Source organism: Sarcophilus harrisii, chromosome 3 (assembly GCF_902635505.1).
Source record: "Sarcophilus harrisii chromosome 3, mSarHar1.11, whole genome shotgun sequence".
NCBI classification, from domain to species: domain Eukaryota; kingdom Metazoa; phylum Chordata; class Mammalia; order Dasyuromorphia; family Dasyuridae; genus Sarcophilus; species Sarcophilus harrisii.
In genome coordinates this window covers 43480222-43504059 of record NC_045428.1, presented here as the reverse complement: position 1 = coordinate 43504059, position 23838 = coordinate 43480222, and the positions used below count along the sequence as shown (strand labels likewise).

The following is a 23838-nucleotide window of genomic DNA, read 5'->3' as shown; positions in this document are numbered from 1 at the left end:
ACATAATAAATCACCCCTAATAAATCTTGATAAATTCACTTGAATGGGAGATACGCTTCTGAGGACCTGAAAAAGCAAAAGCAATAGTTTGTAGCCATCATGCTTGAATGTGAAATTGATGCCTGGGATGCTTTTGGAGATTGAAGGTGGTGGAAGCTCGTTTCCAACATAAGCAATTCTAATGCCAAGGTCAACAAGAGTAATAACAAAGAATAGACTTAATGAAAAGAATTCTCTAGTCTTGCACTTTGTTACTGGAGCTATGATACGTAAGAATTGTATCTTCTTGCAGACATAGTTTATCAGGGCAGCTGCCCATTTCTGGTTGGTAAGGTGCAATTGTGTAGCTGTTAAAATGTGTCAATGTGGTGTCCAAACACACTTGAATTCCACTCTGTATATATGGTTTAGAAATTTTGAAAGCTGCAACAGATAAAGATGTTCTATATTGGGAAATCTCAAGCTATACCTGAAAGCACCTCCAGAAGGTACTCGTTGGGTGCCATGTCATTCTGTAGAAGAAACAGGTGGGCAGTGATCCTTGAAATTTCTAAATCCATGAAGACTTGGGAGAAATATCTACTGGGTCTCTTGCCTACTCATGACTGTGACCGAGACCATATAAATGTGAAGACATTGTCTTTCGATAGGTAATGTCGCTTTCCAAGATACCTGGTATGAAATCAGTGTTTTCTTTCAACAAGTTTCTTTTTAAGTGTGTTAACTATATGCTTGAAAGGGGTATTGATATCAGCTCTTTGGATAGTGTCTGGTACATAGGAGCTGCATAATAAATGCTTATTGACTAATTAACTGATAAGCAATTTTACTGAAGTGACTTTCCAAGATGTTGGGTGTTAAGGTACAGGCAGAGGGGAAAGGGTTCTCCAAAAGTGAAGTTGTTGGCTCTTTCTGTGACATAGCTAGTGATTTACTGGACTAGTCAAGATACCCAGGTCAGGAAAATGAGGGAATGAAAGTGATTACATTTGATTTTCAGTTTATCTTCATTACTTTCTTTGTAAAGTAAAAGTAGATAATATAAAGGAAAACAACATAAAATACAAAAGCATTTAGATTCAGATTGGAAGCTCTTATAAATATGGTTCTTGATAGATGATGAGGTCCACTCCCTTCTCAGCAGAGAAGGCAAAGTATTGCATACACCATCTTATATAAGTATTGTGTTGGTTGACTTTCTTCAACTATTTTTCCTTGAAATTAGGGAGAATTATTAGTGAGAAATAATATGATATCTTTATGATTTAAAAAGAAAGAAAAGGATCTCTTTAAAAAAACTTTTAAAATTTTTATTGTGATATATTGCAGAGATCACTTATTTTTTGCTTCCCTTCTGCCTCTAGAGTTGGGAAGGACCAGAATAAAATGGAAGGGCAGAATGATCAAGGGAAGCATCATAGTACACTGGAAATATCATTGGTCTGGAATTAGGAGGTCTGGGTTCAAATACTGTGTCTAACACTCATTACATGAATGAATTAAGTTCCCTAAGCCTTGTACTAAAAGGCTATTGAGCTTTTCAACTCTAGATGTATGAGCTTACAATTAGCCCATTACGTGGTGCCTAATATAGTGTCTGGAACACAGAATCTGCATAATAAATGATTGTTGACTAATTGATTAATAATCTTACTGAAGTTTGGACCTGCAATAAAGGGAATGGCTCTGAGGAAGAATGAGGAGCATCATCAAGAAATCACATCATTTGAATGTTTTTGTATCCACAAGTCTATACAAGTAAGGTTGATGGTCAGGTCAGGAGCTCACGAAAAGAACTCTTTTTTCCTCTTTCAAATGATTCCAGGCTAGAAAAATTAAAAAAAAAAAGCAAGTTAAGTAAAGCTGTAAATGTGATTTGAGGGATAACATAGTAGTTTGAAAATAAAACAGAAAAATGATTCTTTGTTTGGGGAGAATGGGTAGGAAGGAATCTTATTTATCTGGAGAAATCCAATACTAAGAAAGATATTACAAATTAAATGCTGAGACTTTTGAACTTCCTGAAATATTAATGCTCTTTTTTTGCTAACAAAGCATTTATTAGGTCTTTCTTTACCACAGGCCTTTATTTTAGCTTTCCTGGAGCTGAATGATGTTTCTGTAGGTTAGACTTTGCTAACAAAAAGGTTTTGAAATGCACTGACCTTGCTAATATGTTAGATTTTGGGAACTGCAGCTGTTTTTGTTGAATAAAATAATCTTTTATTCTCTTCACTGTCCAAAATATTCACTGATATATCCAAGGGGTAAATCTAGAAGAAAGGCTTTTGATAATAGTCTTTGATAATCTGGCCAAGCCAGAACCTGGTTTCAAATCCTGCCTCTGACATGTACTTTCTTTAACAAATCATTTCTCTGGGCCACAATTTCTTCATCTGTTAAGTGAGTGTATTGAACTAGATGGCCTTTCGGTCTACCTATGAGTATCATCCTAGAAGCTCTCAACTACCATGGACTTTGCATTAAACCCTCTAGGGCATCTACTTGACTACTACTATAATTTTCAGGAACCTGTTCTTCTCATTAACACTGTAACTCATGATCCACCACCAGCTTTATTTCCCATTAACAAGTGAACCACTAATATTCAGCCTTAACCAAAATATTAAAAATGAAAAAAAAAAAGATATTCTCCTCTCAGACCTCAATATCACTCTCACCAATGCATCTGTCAGGAAAGCGAGCACACACCTATGGTCTCAAGGTAAATGAAACACATAGAGAATGTATATGACCAGGTCAACTCACGTCTCTGAGATTGTGGACTTTTGCATCCTCTTTCAGTCCTAGGGGGGGCTACCCAAACATTTCTCCGATTAGTGTAGCTTGCGTGTTGAATAAATGGCCATGTATGATCAGCATCTCCATTTATGTCCCTCTCCCTCTCCTCTTAACACACTATAATCTGATTTCTAATTAAATCATTTGATTAAAACTATTTTCTCCAAAATTATCAATGATCGCTTAATTGCCAAATCTAATGGCTTTTTTTTTTCAGTTCTCAAACTAATTGATCATTCTGCTGCCTTTGCCTGCGGAAAATGAATTGACCATCCACTTTTTTTTTTTTTTTTTTTTTTTTTTTTTTTTTTTTTTTTATATCCTGTCCTTTCCAGGTCTTTCCTGGTTTTTCTCATGCATGTCTTACCTCTCCTTTTCAGTTCCCTTTCTTAGACCTTTGTCCAGGTTACTCATCCCAATGGTAAGTGTCTCTCAAGGGTCTATCAAGACCTCTTCTCTTCTTCTTCTATACTATTTTGTTTGGTAATCTCGTGAGTTCCCATGGATTCAATTATCCCCATACAGCTGATTCTAAGACCTAATTGTTATAGATTTACCAATCTCATATCTCCACCTATCTAATTAGCATCTGGAACCAGATATCCAATATATAGCTTAAATTCAGTATGGCCAAAACTGAACTCACTATCTTTTCCATCAAATTTTCTTCTCTTTCTAACTTCCCCATTGCAGTTGAAAACACCATTAACCTTCTAATCATTTCAGCTTGCAACCAAGATAGCATTCATTCTTCATTCTCAATTGCCATCCCTCCACATCCATATCATTGACCATTCTTGTTGATGCTAGTCTCTCCCTGACACTGTCACCACCCTGGTGCAGGCCCCATCACCAGTTATCTCCTGACCTTAGCTCTTTCCACATTCCAGCTCATCTTTCCCTCAATTGTCCAACAGATCTTTCTAAAAAGCATCTTCTTATACATTCATCCCGACTTGTTCTTTATGACTTCTAATATCAGATATAAAGTCTTTTGCTTCAGGTTCAAAGAAAAACCTTGCAAAGTCTTTCATGAGCTCAAGCAAAGTGACAAGGACATAATAGTGTACATAGTAAAAGCAAAGTTGTGGGCTGATCAGCTGTGAATGAATTTGCTATTTTCAGCAATGCAATGATCCAAGATTACTCTGAAGGACTTATGATGAAAAATGCTATGAATTCCCAGAGAAAGAGCTTATTGTATGTGAATACAGATTGAAGGATATTGTTTGTACTTTTTTTTCCTTGAGGGTTCTTTTTGGGGGGGATATGGGAGCTATTTTTTCTTTTGCAACATGATTTTTATGGAAATGTTTCATACAATTTCAGATGGGCCTTCTCAATGGAGATGTTGGGAAGGGGGAGAATATGAACCTCAATATTTTAAAAAGAAATGTAAAATGTTTTTTCTGATAGCATCCTGTCCATCATTTCTTATATAACAATAATATTCCTTCACAATCCCATACCATAGTTTATTCAGCCAATCCCCAATTAATGGGCATCCCCTCGATTTCCATTTTTTGAGTGGCTATAAATATTTTTATACATATAGATTTTTTCCTTTAAAAAAATCTCTTTTGGAATTTATGCCTTTGTTAGAATACGCATGATTTTATAGCCCTTTGGGTATAGGCCATATCTTTTGAACACTTATCAAATGGGGAATATAAAGAACCCATTCTCAAAGCTTAATCTTTGTGCCTCCACAGAGATTATCTCTAACACACACACACACACACATGCACGTGCATATACATAGGCTGGCTTGCTTTCTCTCCTTAGCACTCAGCACAGTACCTGGCACACAAATAGTGCTTAATTAGTGCTTATTTGCTCACTGACTCCTAGTTAATTGGCAAAACACACAGTTCAAAATTGTTCCTGCAGATCAACTTAGGTAATGCTACTGACAGTTCCAAGTTCTCTGCCTTCAGGGGAAGGATCCTGAGTTGTTTGTCCAAAGTATATGCCATTTTTCATATCCCCACCAAGTCTAGAACTGAAGACTTCAGAGCTATGAGGTCATTTACCATGCAGAAGACCTAACTTCCCATCAATTCCTGGAAGGTTTCAAAACCACAGACAGAAGCAATTGAGATTAGCCAACTTTCCTAAGGGTGGAATTTGGGCCCCTGCCTCCTACCCAGGTTACTGTGTTTCAGCCATACTAGAGACATTATAGAACATGCAAGTGCTTTCTTTCCCAAATCCAGACAATTTGAAATTTATAAATTCTGTAATCTTTGTTCGTTCATTTACCAAATTCTTCTTGAGAGTATGTAGGGTGTTGTGAGGGACACAAAAATGTCCAACCCCCACAGGAAAAAGGACCCACTTGTGCAAAAATGTTTGCAGCAGCTCTTTTTGTAGTGGCAAAGAATTAGAAAATGAGCAGATGCTCATCAAGTGGGGAATGGCTGAATAAGTTATGGTATATGGAAGTAATGGAATATTATTGTATTATAAAAAAATGACGAACAAGCTGATTTCAGAAAAGCCTGAAAAATTTTACATGACTTATGCTGACTGAAGCGAGCATTACCAGGAAAACATTGTACACACCGACATCAACATTGTGTGATGATTCACTATGATAGACTTAATTCTCAACAATTCAATGATCCAAGGCAATCATAATAAACTTTGAATGAAAACTGCCATCTGCTTCCAGAAAGAGTCCTATGGAAACTGAATGTGGATCAGTTCACATTATTTTCACCTTTTTTTTCCTTTCTCATGATTTTTTCCTTTCTAATTTTTTTCTCCTAATGTAACTCATATGGAAATATATAAAAAATGTATGTACATGTGTAAACAAAACAAATTAAAACAAAAAAAAAAATTTAAAGTCCAGGCCCTGATGTCAAAGAACTGATAGCTAGTTGGAAATATAATGTTACATGTATACATACATGTACATCATAGTATTATATAACAATAAGAGGGCTTACATATGATACTTTTATTCTTATGTATTTGATCCTCACAACTAGACTAGAAGTCATCTTCTTTCTGTTTTATAGATGAAAATACTGTGGGTCAGAATTGCCCATAGCACACGGAATTCAAATCCAGGTCCTCCAGTTTCCAATTCCAGAACACTTTCTCTCTACCAAATTACCTCTTTTAAGACATATTTTATTTTTATTTTTAATTCCTCTTTCTCTTCCTCCATACTTTCCCTCACATATTGACAAGGCTAGAAATACAATGCCGATTATGCATATGAAATCATGCAAAACATTCTCATGAGACATATGCACAAATGACTTTTAGCCCATGTATTATAAGTACTATGTGTCTGGTACAAATACAAGGCTACAAACATGAAGACAAGGAGGGAATTATTCATGGCTGGGGAGATGTGGGAAGGAATCATAACAGAAAAGCAAGAAAAGGAGAAGGAAGAAGGAAAGGAAGAGGAGAGTGGGAAAGAGGAGGAGGAGGAAAAACAAAATAGGAAAGAAAGGAGGAAAGGAAAGGAGAGGAAGAGGGAGATTTGAGTCAAACATTGAAGAATGGGTAACATTTCCATAGGTGGGGACTGGGGTGTAAGAAGGGATGGGAAGGAAGTCCAAGCAGAGGGATGGGTGATTCACTGCACCATTCTGCCTTTCCACAAAGGTTGGATGAGCAGAGTCCAGAAGCAGGAAGCTCAGGCAGGAAGCAGCTTATAATACCCTAGGCCAGTGGTTCTCAAAGTATGGTCTAGAGAATCCTGGGGATCTCTGAAACCCTTTTGCAGGGTCTACAAATTCAAAAATAGTTTTTATTTCCAATATGGTAAATGTCTATAAATATAATCCAGATAAACAAAAACGCTTTGGAGAGATCCTCAATAATTTTTAATAGGATAAAGATACCGAAAACAAAAGTTTGAGAACCACTGCCCTAGGCATTAGATGGGTGGTAAGAATATAATGGAGGATAATGCCAATGGAAACAGAAACAAAGAGATGGATTGAAGGAAATTGTGAAAAAATAATTTACAGACCCTGGCAACCAGGTAGATGAAGTGAGTTCCAGAAACAGAGCAACGCTGGCTCCCTTCTGAGTCTACTTGGTTTTAGTAGCAGGTTACCTGTATTATGACTGAGTAGGTTGTGCACAGGATCTTGCTGAGTTCAATGATCACTTTGATGAGAGAGATGATCACCTGGAGACCACTGAGCGTTATAAGAATAGAAAATAAAATAATATTCCATTCGACTACATGAGCAGGCTCCAGACACTGACTCCATGTGCTAGGATCACTGAGGAAACTGTAAGAGGAGAAAAATGGGCAAAATGAGACTGATGACTCATTTTTATTCCATCTAGAATGATGCAAAGGTAGCTGAAAAATTCAAAGCTGTTTTAACATTCATTCTTGCAAGCAACAGGTATTTCCCAGGTTCCTTCTGTACTTATTGTGCTAGTAGGTGTAGGTTATATGAAAATAAACTTAGCTTCTCCCCTCAAGGAATTAGAGATCAAAGACTAAAGGACAGAAGGGGAATAGGGCCTGAACCCATGAGTTTTTAGTATTAAGAACTCTATCTACCAGTGCAGGTTTGAACTTATTGCCTCAAAGGAAAAGACCAGCAGGATGAATACAGAGAGACCTGGAGAGACTTACATGAACTGATGCTGAGTGAAATGAGCAGAACCAGGAGATCATAATACACTTCAACAACGATACTATATAAGGATGTATTCTGATGGAAGTGGATTTCTTCGACAAAGAAAAGATCTAACTCAGTTTCAATTGATCAATGATGGACAGAAGCAGCTACAGCCAAAGAAAGAACACTGGGAAATGAATGTAAACTGTTTGTATTTTTGTGTTTTCTAAAATGATTTGCCTTGGCTCACAGATCCAAGATCTCTCAGAGATGAGTCATAAAATCAAGCTTTCTGGACTTCAAGAACAGCTCTCTTTCTACTTCTCATGGGATTATTGATTTAGAACTGGAAAAAAAACTTTAGAATCATTTTATCCAAACTCCTCATTTTATAGATGGGGAAACTGAGGCTTAGAAAAGTTGTGATGGGACTAGAACTCTGGATTAGAATCCTGATTCCAAGTTCAGTCTTCTCTCCTCCATACCATACCATCTCTCCTCCATCTTTGTTCGAAAGCAATTTAAGATGATACATGATCGAGTTGGTGGGTGGGTATCTTTCATTCTTGAAGAGGACCAAAAATGGCATCACTGTGTTGGGATCATGGTACAGGGTGATCAACCATGGTTGATAAAACCAATACAAGTTTGGAAAGCTCTACCACAGGTTGGCCACAAATAAGTTCCAAAGGATTGGAAGCAATGAATTCTCTAGTTCAGGGTAGGTTGGAATGATCCCAGAGGATGTTCTACTGGACCTGATACTACGCAAGAATATAAAATGATCAAAAGAATTTGGCCAAACATTTTTCAACTTGATCCCAAGTTGCATCATGTCAATTTTACTAATGTCCCTGTATCTAAATACCCTGGTGGTATCTGGAGTGGCTAAATAGCTCTTTACAAAAGAGACAATACCTAGGAATAATGGGTGGAGGCTGTCAGGAAAAATATCCTAATCTTTCAACGTTCAAAAAAGGAATGGCTGCTTTTCTGAATATTCCATTATTGGAAATCTTCTAGGAAAGGCTGGATGACCACTTTTGGAGTATGTTTGGGAAATGAGGGGGGAAAACCTTGTTCAGTTATGGGCTGCCCACTGAGATATCTCCCAATCCTGTGATTCTGCCCTCCTGCTCAGTCAACATAATTGATCCTAATCTAACTAAGGGCAGGGACCCAAAAACACACCCTTCTGCCCCTTGGACTCAAGGTATTTGACCGACTTTCTGGCTCTTTTACCATTCTGCCTTAATATTTGTGTGGCATTAGGCTTAGTTTTTTTCCTCTTCCTTTTTTTTTTAAATTTGTGTTTGCATGACAAAACTTCTTAATACAAAGATTCTCTTGGCAGGCAGATTTAAATTTTCCTCTAAGCCATTTGGTGGAAAGAGAAATTGTGAACTGATACTCTGTGAAACTAAATTCCGGACTGAAGATTTTACATCACAATAAACATGAAAAGGTCAGGTACTCAATTATGAAAATTTGGTGCTTAAGGAAGCTTAGGATGAACACAGCTATCTCCTTGTCCTGAAGGTGAGAACCAAGAACAAAGGCTGCTGATGGGATTGGGGAAACATGAAAACAAACATCAATGCTCAGGATGGGGAACTGGAGACAAGGAAGTCAATCACTCATGGTTTGCTTCAGGTTTCCTTCTCCTTATGACAGAGCAACTTCCTTCTTCAATTGACTCTCTGGGTCATTGATCAGCTGTCACCCATGTGAGGTGTCCCAAAGTAGGAACCTCAGCTATTGCCCCTATTTGAGACACTATGGTCTTTCTCTCCTCACTGCCAAAAGATAATGGGCAGAGCTAGTGTCATGATATGGGACCTTCCTTCGCCAAGGCAATGACTGCAACTGGCTTAGTAAATAGTCAGTCTATAATTAAGCCCTTACTGTTTACTAGGAACTGTGTTAAGCAAAACAAAACCAAACAAAAATGCATGTCCCTTGCTCTCAGATCCCTTCCTAACGGAAAAGACAATATGTAAATAACTAGATACATACTACATATATAAAGAGCAGAGGGAAGTCTTTGTAGAAGATGAGATGTGAGCTGTCTTATGACCTGACCAGCATCACAGAAATAATAGGTATCAGAAGAACTCAGGTTTTTATACCTCCCAGTCCACTCCTTTATCCACTTTACAATGCAGCTTCTTGTATCTGTCTTCCCAATGAATAAAAAGCAAGTCTGACCCATTCATGAAAGTATGCAAGTAAGCTTACATCCCAGCTCCATCACTAATTTATAATTTACACCAAGCTAATATTACCTTGCCCCAACCTTCCCCAAGTAAACTCCATTCTAAGGCATAGATCAAATGCTTCCTTTTTTTATAGCTCTCTGATAACTTCTTAAGTACTGAATAACCAAGATTTCCAATGATTAGGGGGGGAAACCTCAATATGTCTAGATTTATCTATGAACAATTACATCTGTTAACAAATATTACCATTTGGGAAGATCATTTTTATGTTTCCAATTTGTTATAAAACTAATTAGCATTGGATGACAAATACTAATAGGAGTTTTGAACCAGTGGGTGAATGTTAGTTGCCTTCCCTCACTTCCATGAATTGGGAAGTTTCATCTTACCTCCCTGTGGTATCTTCAAAGACATATTCCCAGCCATTGAGGGTACGGCAGTAGGGTCCTTGCACTAATCCCAATGCTGATATCACCAAGCAATATCCGGAGAAAGCAATTCCAAGGACAGAAAAGATAATGGAGAGTAAACTCTAAATTAAATATAGAAGAATTTTAGTGACATTAAACAAGACCAAGGGTATTTGCAGTTAATGTTCACATAGGTACCTCCTTTCTCAATCTCACTTGAACTTACCTCATTGTGTAAAGTGTTAATAAACAAATGTCCACTCTAAATCTAATTGCTCTATAAATTTATAACTAGTAATTTTTAATTATGGGCAAGTAGAACTTCTGTGCCTGGAGAAAGACACATAAAACTCTTCCTTAATTGAAATATTAAGGGTGAGTAGAAGTGACAGGGACAGAGCACTTTATAGTCTGCCATCTTGATAACTTTCCACTATAACTTTTTGTTAACTAGATGCTAAATTCTATTAGTTCTGAGGATTTCAAGCGTACCTTCTAAATATGGAACCCAGAGACAAAACATCAGTCACCTTACTGGACTTATGATTCTAATGGTTTGCAAAGTCCATTTTAAAGTACTTTTTAGTTTCATATCATATAAACCAAAATTGTATGATTGACCAAATTGTTTGTAGTCCAGTGTTATACGGGTCATATAATTAATTTATGGCACAGATATTGTGAAGGGATTCTTATAAGCCATCAACAACTTATTAAATCCTTATTATGTTCAAGATACCATGCCTTGGGATAAAATGGAGGCAAAAGACACAGTTGTTCTCAAGGATTTAACAGCCAATTTGGAAAGTATCTGACAGTGTGAAGAATCTCTGATATCATTAGTACAGGGAACTTCTAGTGGAAGAACTCCTTCCAGTAATGTAGATCATTATATAACTAAGGTTGATAAATTACATAGCTAAGTGAGAATTTAATCTGGTCCATTTTAATTCTAAGTCCAGTATTCTACCCATCATTCCATGTGGGAAAAAAACATGTATATGAACTATAACTATTGATACAAAGAGTATGTGGTAAGTCCCAAATAATTATGTAAATAAGTGCTATGGGAGCTCAGAATAAAGAGAATTTCATGGGCTAGGGTGATCAGAAAAAGGTATACAGAGAAAATAGCATCTGTCCTTGAAGATAGAAAGCAGAAGGAAGACATATAAGGTAGGAGGGGAAAAAAACCAATGGAAGCCAAGATTCAAATATGAGAATGGAAATGCTGTGCATAAAGGGCACTGAATAGATTAGTCTGGTTGTTCTGAAAAGTTCTTATAAAGGAGTAGTAAGTTGGAAAGATAGAATGGGATAATATTATGAATGTCCTTGGATGTCCTTGAATTTAAATGTTAGCCTGCAGATAAAGAGGTATTGAAAGTTTTAGAGCAATGGGACATAATGAAAATAGTATTTTACAATTCTTAATTTGGTATCTAGATTGGAGAGGGGAGAAGGGAGAGTCCGAAAGATCAGGTAGCAGATTATTGAGATGATCCAAGTATGAAATGATGAGTCTGAATTAAAGTGGTGACAGTAGAAAGAGGAAGAGAAGAAATAGGTATGGGAGACATTAAAAGAAAGAATTATAATGATTTAGCAAAGATTGGAGTGGGGAGGCAAAGGAGAGGGATATAATAAGAAGAACTTGAAGCTTCTGATTCAGGATGACTGGGAGAATAAAGATACCACTGACAAACAATAGAGAAGTTAGTGATAATAGTTTTAAAAGAAAAACAATTTGGAGAGGTAGCAATAGGTTCAGCAATCCGTGTTAAGGCAGAGAGATAACCAGCCAAGCTTGTTGTGGCAAAGCCATCTAGTGTCTCTTCTTTCTCTCTCTCCCTTTCTCTAGCCGCCCTCCCTCACGTCCTTCCTTCTCTTTTTAAAGAATAGAGACATTTCCTGTGTCTGGTTTTGTGATGTTCAATGAAAAAAAAAAAAAAAGGAAGTATATTCTCTGGTGGGAAGCACTGTAGTATGATATAGAGCAGAGTCAGAAGTCTTGGCTTGGCTAACAGCTTATCACTTGACTTTGGTCAAATCACTCCACCTTTGAATCTCAATTTCCTCATCAGGAAAGGCTGAACTAAATGATCACTGTGAGTTCTTCCAGCTATGTTTTATAATCTGGATTTATCATGTCATCAAAACAAAACCTGGCATGGAAAGAGTGTAACAAATTCATCAGAGCCAGGTTAAGAAAGAATTTATTCATTTTAAGAAATTAGCAAACTTATCAAGGTACTTAGAAAAAAAATTAGTAGTTTTCCTAGAACAGTAGAAATGATCCCCACACTCATTCCCAGAACATTTAGTACTGTATGGTCTGCCTCTGTTAGTTGGCAAAATTAAAAAAGCAAAAACTTCCCAACAACAACCACAATCACAACCAGACACGTTTCACTCAAATGAATAATTTCTAGGAAGGGAATATCATTGCTCTTAGGATTCTCCCTACTTTCGATGGTAGTTAAACTATCTTTTTGAGATTGAAAATTAGAAAAATTTCCCATTTCCCTTTCAAGAAATCTCCATTATCTTAAAACTTGATATCTTGGCTAAGGTGTTCATAGTTCCCCAGTGGACTGCCTGCTGACATATCTATTAGAACAAATCAAAATCATGAGATAAAAAAAAGAGAGATTCTTGTGTAACCCACATCAAAGATCTCACTTCCTGTCTTCTCCTGTCCCCTTTTTTCCCATAACTCTTGGAAGCCTAGATGAAATATTACTACTATCATTACTACAATAGCTTAACAGAATATTTGAATTGGAAGGGAGATCATTCAGCCAATTTTATAGGTGAAAAAAAATGGCCTCAGAAAAAGGTGACTTGCCCCATAAGTAGCAACCAGAAGTTCGGACTTGTGATGACAAATCCAGTACTTTCCCCTTATATTACATCACTTTTTTCATTGATCCAAAGCACTGGAAGATCTAATTACAGAGACAAGATGGAAGACAAAGCTTTGGGAATACATTAAAAATTTAAAAAGCAACACAGAAGTTCAGCGTCAGAAGAGACTTCAGTCTAAGGGAAAAAAACAAGCAGAAACCCAACCTACCTAGAAAACAACAAATTCTCTTTGTAGCATGTGTCTGTTGCTGGGTTTTGATGACAGTCACTAAGCCTTTGCTTGAAGATGGAAAAGAGACTGCAGCTACTCCCTCTGGACATGGCTCAGCTCACTTTGGGATGGCTGGGATGGCTGGGGAGTTTTTCCTTAGGTTGTGATGTTTGTTTGTTTTTTTTTGTTTTCGAAGAAGATTAATGACATCATAAATGATGGCTTGGCTGTGAGGCAGTGAGGCAGAATTGCACAAAGTTGTTGGCCCCACTTTCTCTTCCTGATCATCCAAGTCCAGAGGCAGGACAGCAGTCAGGAAGACTGGATTTGCCCAAGACCCAGAATGCCATTTCTCCTTTTTTTATTTTCCTCTCATTCCTCCTACTTTTCCCCAGTTCTGTCAAACAGAACCAGTTTTTTTTTTTTTTTTTTAATCTTTCATCTGATAATTTGTTATTTAAACCTTGGGGTATTTGAAGAAAACTATCATATACTCAGAAATCATTTCTTCTTCAGGCTGAATATTCCTAGCTTCTACCACTAATCTTCCTATAGCATGGACTTGAGGCTCTTCGCCATCCTTTCCCCTCCTCTGAATGCTCTCTGGCTCTTATCAGCATCCTTTCTAAAATATGTTGGCCACAAGTGAACTACCGATTTGTGGGCTGACTGGGGCCATCTTCTCATTCTTGGGTGATAGGTAGCTTTCAATAGAGCCCAAGATCATATCAGCTTCTTATTTTAATGATATATCATATGGTATCATAATAAAATGTTTACTAGAAAAATCATAAATAATTAATGTTGCATATGTCATGGCATCTTCTCAAAAGAATTCAAACTCAGACTATCTCCCATCCAAGCCAAGGCATTTATTTGGGTAACAGCACCCAGTAGTGAAATGCCAGTGGGCATTTCTCCTTAGAGGAGGCAGCTCTGTTGGGACAAAAGTGGCTCCTTCATAGAGCAAGAATGCCTAGGACTGGCTGATGGAAAAAAGTCAGCAAGCCATAATGGGGGAAGAGACAAAGAGGGTCCAAGGGTCTGTGTAATTACCCAGGGACCTTTATGTTGGGGGGAGGAGGGAGAATTGGTGTTAATTATATATTAATGAATCTAAGCTCATTAAAAGGTGAGGGCTGGCCATGCAAAAGTGTCATTTCAGGGAAAATCCCTTCTGTAGTTTTCAAGCCAATATCCTGTTTAAACTAGATATCCATTGATCAGCTCACTTCCCTGTGGAGACTGCATGTTTAGTGCTCACAGCAGAAAGGTCCTACTTATCTCATCAATTAACTTTTGAATTTTCACAATTGAAATTTTTGCTATTGAGGATACTGAAAAATATTGAATCTTTTAAAGTCATTTATCCTGCATATCCTGAAATGTTCATATACATTTGGTTTTGCTTTGTCTCAATTAAATTGTAAGCTCCTCAAGGTCAGCACTGTCTTTTGTCTCTTTTTATATCTTGTGTTCAGCTCCGTGCTTATAATATAATATAATATAATATACACATTATATTATATAATGTTATATATAATATAACCGAGTAATAAATGTTTGTTGAGTTGAGTAGTACTCTATTCTTGGGGTTCCAAATCTTTCTGCCATCAACTTTCATTAATGTCAATAACAGTAAGTTTACTTCACAGGGAGCCAATGATTATAAGCTTGACACCTTCTGTCTGGAAGAAAATGGGTTTGGGTTTATTCTATAGACCTGAATAGAGAGTGGGAAGCTGAAATTCTAGACTTGTTTCTACCATTCATTCATATTCTATCCATTTGTGGTAGCACTTCTGGCTATTGTATCACAGTGTAGACCTATAGTGAGCTTATAGTCCATTAAAAGTCCCAGAACTTATTTCAACAGCTGCTTTTCTACTTGCTCTCTGTGTGAATTTGAGCAAGTTACTTAATATCTCTGGGTCTCAGTTTCCTTGTCTGGACAATCAGGAAAGTTGGACTTTCAAGTTTCCTTCAGGCCCTAAATTCATGCTTCCATGTACTTCCTAAATTCTCTACCCATCTTTCATTTCAATTTGATGAGCATATTTTCCCTCCTAGAGAGTAGGAGATGCTCATCGGCACTTTCCTCATAAGCCAGATAGGTTTGCCAGTGGCCATGTCCAAAGCCTCCAGGGGAGAAGTACGCTCACAAAATTGTCCTCCATTTGCACTCTTAAATGGTCCTACTGAAAATTGTGTAACTGACATTTAAATTCTTTCAAAATACTTCGTTTTTGGCTATTTGAAATGAATAACAAGTCTTGAAACCAGACTTTAGTTGTTCAATTATGGAACTGAAATATATTAAAGCATTATTATTGTCACTATCTTGGTGTTTTCTGCAGACAGACTAATTGAGAAAAGAAAGTAGACTGACTGAGAAGAAAAGGGGCAACTAGGTGGCACAATGTATAGAGAGTGCTGGGCTTGGAGTCTGAAGGGCTTGAGCACAAATCCAGCCTCAGATAATTCTGAGCTGTATGACCCTAAGGAAGTCATTTTTTGCCTCAGTTTCCTCATCTGTAACATGGGCTGAAGAAGGAAATAACAAACCATTCCAGTGTCTTTTTTAAGAAAAATCCAAATGGGATCATGAAGAGTCAAACTGAAGAATAACAAACTTACTTAGAAAGCAACAACAGCAGACTCTGTCCTTACCATATATTTTTTGCTGCAGTTCTCACTCTGACAGCATTTATAGGGTGTGTTCCTCTCCAATATTAGGAGAGCTGCAGCTACTATAAGCATCTGGAGGAGAGAAAAGATAAAAGGTTTAAGGATGATTCCTTAGCCCTCATATTTATCACACTGAGTATCCTCAAAACCAACTTTTTGTTCATTTAATGACTATCAATGATAAAGGGTAGTGGATAGAGTGGTGGGTCTGGTATCAAGAAAATTCATCTTTCTGAGTCCAAATTCAGCTTCAGACACTCGTCAGCTGTGTGACCTTGGGCAAGTCACTTAATCCTGTTAGCCTCAGTTTCCCCATCTGACAAACGAGCTGGAGAAGAAAATGGTGGAATACTCCAGCATCTTTGCCAAGAAAAGCCACAAAGGAGGAGGAAATATCCATTAACTAATGACCATTGACTAATAGTCTCTGACTAATGAGAAAGTGGGGATTTCCCATCCAGGCTAGCTTTTCCCATTTTCTCACTGACTCTATAGATGAGGGAAGATGATTCATCTGAAGTTTTGCTTTTGTTTACTAGCCTCTCTCCTTTAATATATTAACATCTGAGACTCAGGCTGTATTTAAAATTCAAGAAATAAAGTGAAATGTGTTCTCTGAATTATCCAGGTTGCCTATATACATAAATCAAATAAACCCATGAATTCAGTTTACTTCATGCAATGTTCTTGGTCTGTAGACACAAGGTTTAATCTCCAAAAAAAGATTTTTGATTTGATTTGATTTGATTTGATTTGATTATCACTCCACATTTCTGACTTGCATCCCAAAGTATTATGAGGCTTGTAGCTCCAAAAGAACTCTCCAGTCAAACATTAACTTTATGCAAGAAACATAAGCCGAGTTTGCTTCCAATTGTCTAGGTTGGTAGCCAGAATTTCTGGAGTTTGACCATCTAAAGAGGCAGCTGACCGAGTTCAAATTCTGACTTAGACACATAAAAATCCCTTGCTGTCTCAGTGTCCAAAGTAGCTCCGAGATGACAAAATTGCAATTACTGCTCTGAATTTATAGAACAAGCTTCCTCATCCGAGATTTCTCTAGACTATTGGAATCACATCTTTATGCCTAATATCAACTATCTGAACTCCTACTGCAATAATTCCCTACTAAGGGGATTTAAATTTTTTTTTATAGTTTATAGATCCTTTGACAAAAATAAGAAGTATGATTTGTGAGCTGGTCATGAGGCCTTTGTCAGCACCATCTCTGACTGAAAAAATAGGTTCCTAAAGCACACACAGTTGAAGTCACATTTGCTCAGTAGCACAGAACTAATTTCTGAGGTGGGATTTGAAATCAGATCTTATTGATTCTAAGCTCAGTATTCTTATCTACTACCTCATCCTGCCTCTGACATAACTGTCCCAGCTAAGATAACAATTGATTCCCACTCTTTTCGCAGAACCATTTTTTTAAAAAAGGAATTTAATTACATTGCATTTTAATTCTCTTTTGGGTTTCAAATGCTTTCAATTTTAGGACCTAAGACTTAAAAAAAAGGCAAAATTCATTTTGTTCCTTTCTCATAACTGGGATCCCAGTTACCAGCTTTGTGTGTTGCTTTTCTGCTATGTAAGCTCAGTTCTATCTTACTATATAGTACAGTCTTCTGAGTCCACACATTTAGTAAGATAGCCAGATGTTTCTTCTGTAATTCATTTTTACAAGAAAATGCCACATTTTCTAGGTAAATTATTTAAGTCATTTCTCTATTCTACTCTCTGACAACAGTATTTAATTTTTTAAAAAAATTCTGACCTTAATATCAACTAACATGAACACTTTCATATATACAGTACAACAGACAATGGTTGAATGTGAAAATTTGAGTCTCTATTATGTATAATTTGCTTTTTTTTTCTTTAAGTAATCAAATGAAAGTTCAACATAAAATATTTAAAGCTGTGCAGACTGTCTGAGCTACTTTCTGGGCTTCTGCTCTCATTGGTGCATTTTTTAAAAAAATGATTCAATGATCCTCTTTCTTTTTAAAATTTGATTATCCTAACACTAGGTCTCTTCTCCCTCACAAGCGGGGAAAAAAGTAAACTTTTAAGAATAAAACAACCCTAAAGGCATATTTATATTAAATTCTCTCCTGTGTTGGTAGAAATGTTACATAGTCATAGTTAATATGTGAGAAATATTCTTTTAGTTAGAGATGACAGTAGAGAGAATGTGATAGATTTGGAGTCAGAGAACTTGAGTTCAAATCTCAGCTCTCCAGTGGAATGACCACTCTGAGGTTCTACTTTCTCATCTTTAAAATGAGAAATCTTAATGGTTACTGAGATCGCTTCCTGGACTATGATCGCGTGATGTTATACATCTCCCCTGACTGAGCTTTAGAACAGTTATCAAATGGTCACGCACTAATCATCAACTAATTCTTTGTTTTAAAAACAAAAACCAAATAACTTATTATGTCAGACTACTTAGAATAATTCCAATGGGCTTTCCTACTACCAGCGATGCTATAAAAATGGCCAATTAGGACATTAAATCTGTCCTTAAGAAAAACAATTTATCTGGAGGGTCAATACCCTAAAATAAACTTTAAAAAAATAAAATCTAGATAACCAAGGACTTTCTAGTCCTGGAAGCCAAATTTCCTCCCAACTTCATTATGCTTAGATTCTCTGTTTTGGTGACACTACAAACAGTTGTTTGACCAATCATGTCCCACCCTTGGCCCCTGTTCTCAGTTATTAAAGTCCCTTCATTTATCACTTTTGCTTCAGAATAAAACATTTTTCTGACAAGTCCAAATCTCCCAAACGCAACTTACCATGATGCCTGAGAAACAGATTCCTTCAAAATACCATACATAATTGGTGAGTTTGTGGCTGGATGCATATGAAGTCTGTCCATTTGGAAAATATAGCAAGATATTAACAATAATGCTCCAAAGTGCAAGGGGAATTATCAGACAACTGAGGCAGCCACTGCATCTCCGAGCCCCCATCTTGGTGTGGGTAGTGCAGTCTGGTAGTCTGTAGAACTCGAGTATCAAGAAGGATTTGAAGGCTTCTTTCCCACTTTTCCCTTTTTTTCTTTTCTCTCTCTCTCTTTCTTTCTTACTTTCTTTTTTCTTTCCTTTTTTTTTTTCTCTCTCTCTCTCTGTCTCTCTCCTCTCTCTCTCTGTCTCTCTCTGTCTCTCTCTCTCTCTCTCTCTCTCTCTCTCTCTCTCTGTCTCTCTTTCTTTCTACCTGTGACTTTCTTTTCTGGGTCAGACTTTCACTTCATATTCATGAGGAGCTGGTTACTTACTTAGCTATAACTCCAGCCAAACATTATCAGCGTTAAATAGTAGTTTACTGTTCAGGGAACAATAGACAATAATCACTGGCTGAAGAGTCCGGTTTGTCTTCATCCTGTGCCAGAAGTGATGAGGTGGGCTGTCTTTTTTTCTTTCTGGTTTTAATGTGTCATTTTCCTCTAGATTAAAGACCTCCTGCCTTAACCCTGAGTGAGTTTTAAGAGGGAAGTTTGTAGAAAGGAAAGGAAAGCCAGGCAGCTTTCATCCAACTGTTGGAAGCAGGAGGTTTAGTGAAAACAAAATCTGGTAAACTAGAGAAGCAAGCCTTGAGTGCTGGGAATTCTCACAGCTTCACTTTATGCCCGGGTCAAGTGCCCATCTTCCTTTCCTGGAGTTTGTATGTATGTGTGTGATCTATGTATGTATACACAGATGTACAAATACATCTATGCACATGCATATGTGAATATATATATATATATATATATATATATATATATATATATGTATCTGAGAGATACAGAGATAGAGAGAGAGACACACACAGAGACAGGAACAGACAAACAGAGATACAGAGACAGAGACAGGGAGGGAGAGGCAGAGGCAATAAAGAGCTGTCTTCAAAGTTAGGAAGATGCAGGTACAAATTTTCTTCAGTACTCCAGGCACAGACCTGGCTATTGCTCTCTCCCTCTCCTTCTCTCTTTCCCTCTCTTTCTCCCTCTCCCTCTTCCCCACCCCCATCTTGTCTCCGTCTCTGTCTCTTCCTCTCTCTATCTCTATTTCTGAATCTCTGTGTGTCTCTCTGTCTTCTCTGTCTCTCTGTCTCTGTCTCTTCCTCTCTATCTCTATTTCTGAATCTCTGTGTGTCTGTCTTCTCTGTCTCTCAGTCTCTGTCTTTGCAGATGTATGTGTCTCTGTGTGTCTCTCTGTCTTTGTCTCTATCTCTCTGTCTCTGTCTTTGTCTATCTCTGTCTCTGTCTCTACATTTGTGTGTGTCTCTTTCTCTGTTTCTCTGTCTCTCTCCCTCTCTGTCTGTCTGTCTTTCTGTCTACCTATCTATCTATCTACCTACCTACCTAGAGACACACATATTTATTCCACCATTTATCTCCATGGAGTTAGGACACTTGAGTTTAAATACCGCCTCAGATCTTACCAGCCTTGTGGGTTTCTTGATTATAAAATGGAAATAACAATATTGTCCCCCAGTTTAGAAGGCTGTTGTGAGGCTGACATATTTGCAAGTACTTTGCAAGGGTCATCTAAATGCTAGCTACTACTGACTTAGGGGAGGTTATCTTGTGATAAGAATAGGACGGGACAAAAACCCCTAAGATTGTGGAACAATGGAGAGAGAACTACCTTTAGAAATCAGTTTCTAGATTCAAGATTCTTCCTCTGGTGCTTGTCTTCTGTGAACTTCCCTGGGCTTAATCTGTAAAAATAAAAGGGCTGAACAGAACAGCCTCAGATAATCCCTCAACATTAAATCAATGATCCCTTAATTTCACTCAGGCTAGCATGATAATGTTTAACCCTGCACAGAATCCTTCTAATATCCCAGCCCAGGTACAGCATCACAACAGGGCTTTCTGCCCTTTTTCAGAGGACTTTCTTCTTTAACCCTGTTGAGTGGATACCTCTAAAGCAGAGCCCCTAAAAAAAGAGACTTGCTTTTCTAACTTTTTCCTTACCCTATTGATCTAAAATAAACCCACAATCCTTCTTTAGGCCTTCTCAAAAGTGCTTACTGCTAGGAACAAAGGAAACCGGCAAGGATTAAAAAACAACACATTAAAAGAGAAAATTCCAAAGGTATAAGGAGTTTTAACAGCTAATCTTTGCTTTTTATGAAGTATTAACACAGCTAGGCCTGAACTGTTTTGTCTCAGAAGTCAAATCTACTCTAGCTTTTTCTCTTTGAATCTCTCAGGGAAAGATTTCATGTCTCTTCTCTGAGTTCCCCACCAGGGAATATAAGGAAGTTTCTTCCTTTTTCACTCTGTGCTTTAGTGTCCAAGATTGGATCCCAGAGCAGAAAAATGGGTATCAAATAGTAAATAACTGGGCCTTCATTTATGTCTCTGAGGATACTATTAGATGTCCATCCCAATCTCTTTCAATGTATGATGACAAAATCAAAATCATTTCTTCACATAAAAGCAGAGCGAATGCTAAGAAAAATATATGCACACCTTTGGAAAAATATTATTTTTATTTATTTTGTTAAATATTTCCAATTATATATAAGAACTTTTAATATTCATTTAAAATTTTTTTAATTCCAAATTCTTTCAGTCTATCTCATCTGAACCCCATTCCCTGAGAAAGCAAGCAATATGATATCAATTATACACGTGAAGTCTTAAAAAATATTTCCATATTAGCTGTATTATTAAAAAAAAAAAAGCCATACATACAAAACAAGAAAAATTAAGAAATTAAAAAATTATGTACTCAGAAATCATCAGTTCTCTCTGGAAGTGGAGAAGATGTTTCATCATGGGACCTTTGGAATTGTCTGGAATTGTCTTAATCAGAGTAGCTAAGTCTTTCACAGATTTATCATGTACACAAGAGTTTTGGCACATCTTTAATATAAATGTAGGAGGCTTGGGGGGTTGAGGGTATCCTAAGAGCAAATAAAATTAGCCTCTATTTATGTTCAAAAACACAATAAAAATGCTTTACTTCCATGCCACAGATTTTCACTTACTAAAGTATTATCTTAAACATTAATTACCCCAGGTGATTGATACCTCTTCCAAAAACTTAGGATTACATAGAATAGGTGTCTGGATCATAGGACTATAGATTTAAAGCTATTGGCCATCAGAGGCCACCCAATCTGGCTGTTTGATATTCTTGTCAATGTCTTGGATTAAGATATAGATGATGCACTCATCACATTTTTAAATGATGTAATTGAGAAGGATAGTAACACAGTGGATGATAAACCCAGGCTCCATAAAGATCTTCTTAGGCTCAAGCATTGGACTGAATCAAATAAGATGAAATTCAACAGGGATAAATGTAATGCAAACATCAATTCCAGAGGAACCATGGGTGGATATCAGTTGTTCTGGAGAACATCTGGGGATGTTAGTGGGATGCAGGCTCAATATGAGTCAGCAGCATAACAGAGCAGCCAAAAAAGCAGTCAAAAGCCCATCTTGAGCTGCCTTTAAGAGTGGCAAAGCTTCTAGGAATGAATAGAATACAGTCCGTATACTCTGTCCTTATCTGGAATAGGACATTCAGTTCTAGGGTGCCCTAGAACAGAACCTTGGTGGGTTGAAGAATGTCCCGAGGAGAGTCAGTAGAATGATCGATTTGTTTCAGTCTATGTTATATGAGGATCAGATGATGCAACTGGGAATATTAATCTGGGAAAGAGAAGGTAAGGGTGAGAGAAAGGGAGGGATAGGAGCTGTTTTCAGGAACATGGCTTATAGAGAAGGGTCTAGACTTCTTCTCTATGGTCACAGAAGAAAGAACTTAGAGCAAAGGGCAGAATTTACTAATGGATCAATTATACCCGGATGCTAGGAAAAGCTTTGTGCAATTAGAATTGTGCAAGGTAGAATGGACAGACTGGAGAGATGGCCAGTTCTCCTTCCTTAGCAGCCTTTAAACAGATGGCCATTTTTCAGGGATGTTATGGTGGGGCTGCCTTCTATGGACAGGCTGGATCAGGTGGCTGCTGAGTCCCTTTCCAACTCTCAAATTCCATGATTCTATGAATTCACCTCTACAGGTGAAGAAATTGAAAACCAGAAGCCTGATGTGCCAAGTGGTAGAGCAGGTAATGGAAGCTAGACCTTCTAACTCTTAATCCAGCTCTTTCCACTCTGGCTGTTGTAATTATTCCCATTTTACTGGTGAAGAAACTGATTTGTTCACATTGGCCAAGATCACTAGTGACAGATGACACTAGAATGCTGTCCAGTGACAACTAAGTAATTGAGTGGGAAGCACAAAGATTTGTGAGTCAGGAAGTCGGGGTTCTAGGTCTCACTCTTCCCCTACCCCTAATGGGGTGATACATCTCTTAACTTCTCTAGGGAGGAAGATCTCTAAAGTCCGTTCTAGATCTAAAACATCCCATCCTCTTCCCTCTACTGAGACACATCCCTCCAATGTCCAGAACTACTTTTATTAGGAGTTCCTATTTTATTCATGAAAGAAAATAAGGATAGACATGCTGCATTGGTTCACCTGGTACTACAGTGGTTAAAAAAAAAAAATATGGGACCAATGATCGTATCTCCATTATCTTGTCTTTGTTCCTATCCAAGCTTCCCCACACATGGACACTTGCAGCCAGCTCATGGCATGGTAGGGAAAGGGTTGGGGTTAGAATCAGGAAAACCTGAATTCAAATGTGACCTCAGACACTTACTAGTTGTGTGATTCTGGCTGCCTCAGCTGCCTCAGATCTGTAAAACCGGACTAATATAGCACCACTTCTCAAAGATATTGTGAGGATCAAGTGAGATAATAATTATAAAGTACTGGCACACAGTAAGCAGTATGTAAATGTGAATTATTATTATTATTATTACCTTCCTTTTTCCAAAGCAATTCTGAGGGCGAAGTTAAATTATAGATACAATGTGCTTTGATAAATCAAAGGTAGGGATTATTATGTGTAAAATTTTTAAAGTTATTATACTTTATTTAAACATTAATATATTAAGATCCCTGGAGAAGTCAAGCAATATATCAATTACATGCAAAAAAAAAAAA

At 37.3% G+C, this 23838-nt stretch overlaps 1 protein-coding gene across 1 annotated transcript; it reads right to left on the bottom strand.

Moving 5' to 3' along the window:
* Window positions 1-1288: 1288 nt before the first annotated feature.
* TM4SF18 (transmembrane 4 L six family member 18) lies at window positions 1289-19356 on the bottom strand. Its single transcript, XM_003766063.4, has 5 exons — window positions 18616-19356; window positions 15788-15877; window positions 10018-10160; window positions 6887-7067; window positions 1289-1826 (listed from the first exon to the last, which is right to left on the bottom strand). Exons 1-5 carry the CDS (start codon window positions 18790-18792, stop codon window positions 1812-1814), a joined length of 606 nt encoding a protein of 201 aa, XP_003766111.1. The 5' UTR covers window positions 18793-19356; the 3' UTR covers window positions 1289-1811.
* Window positions 19357-23838: the final 4482 nt, after the last annotated feature.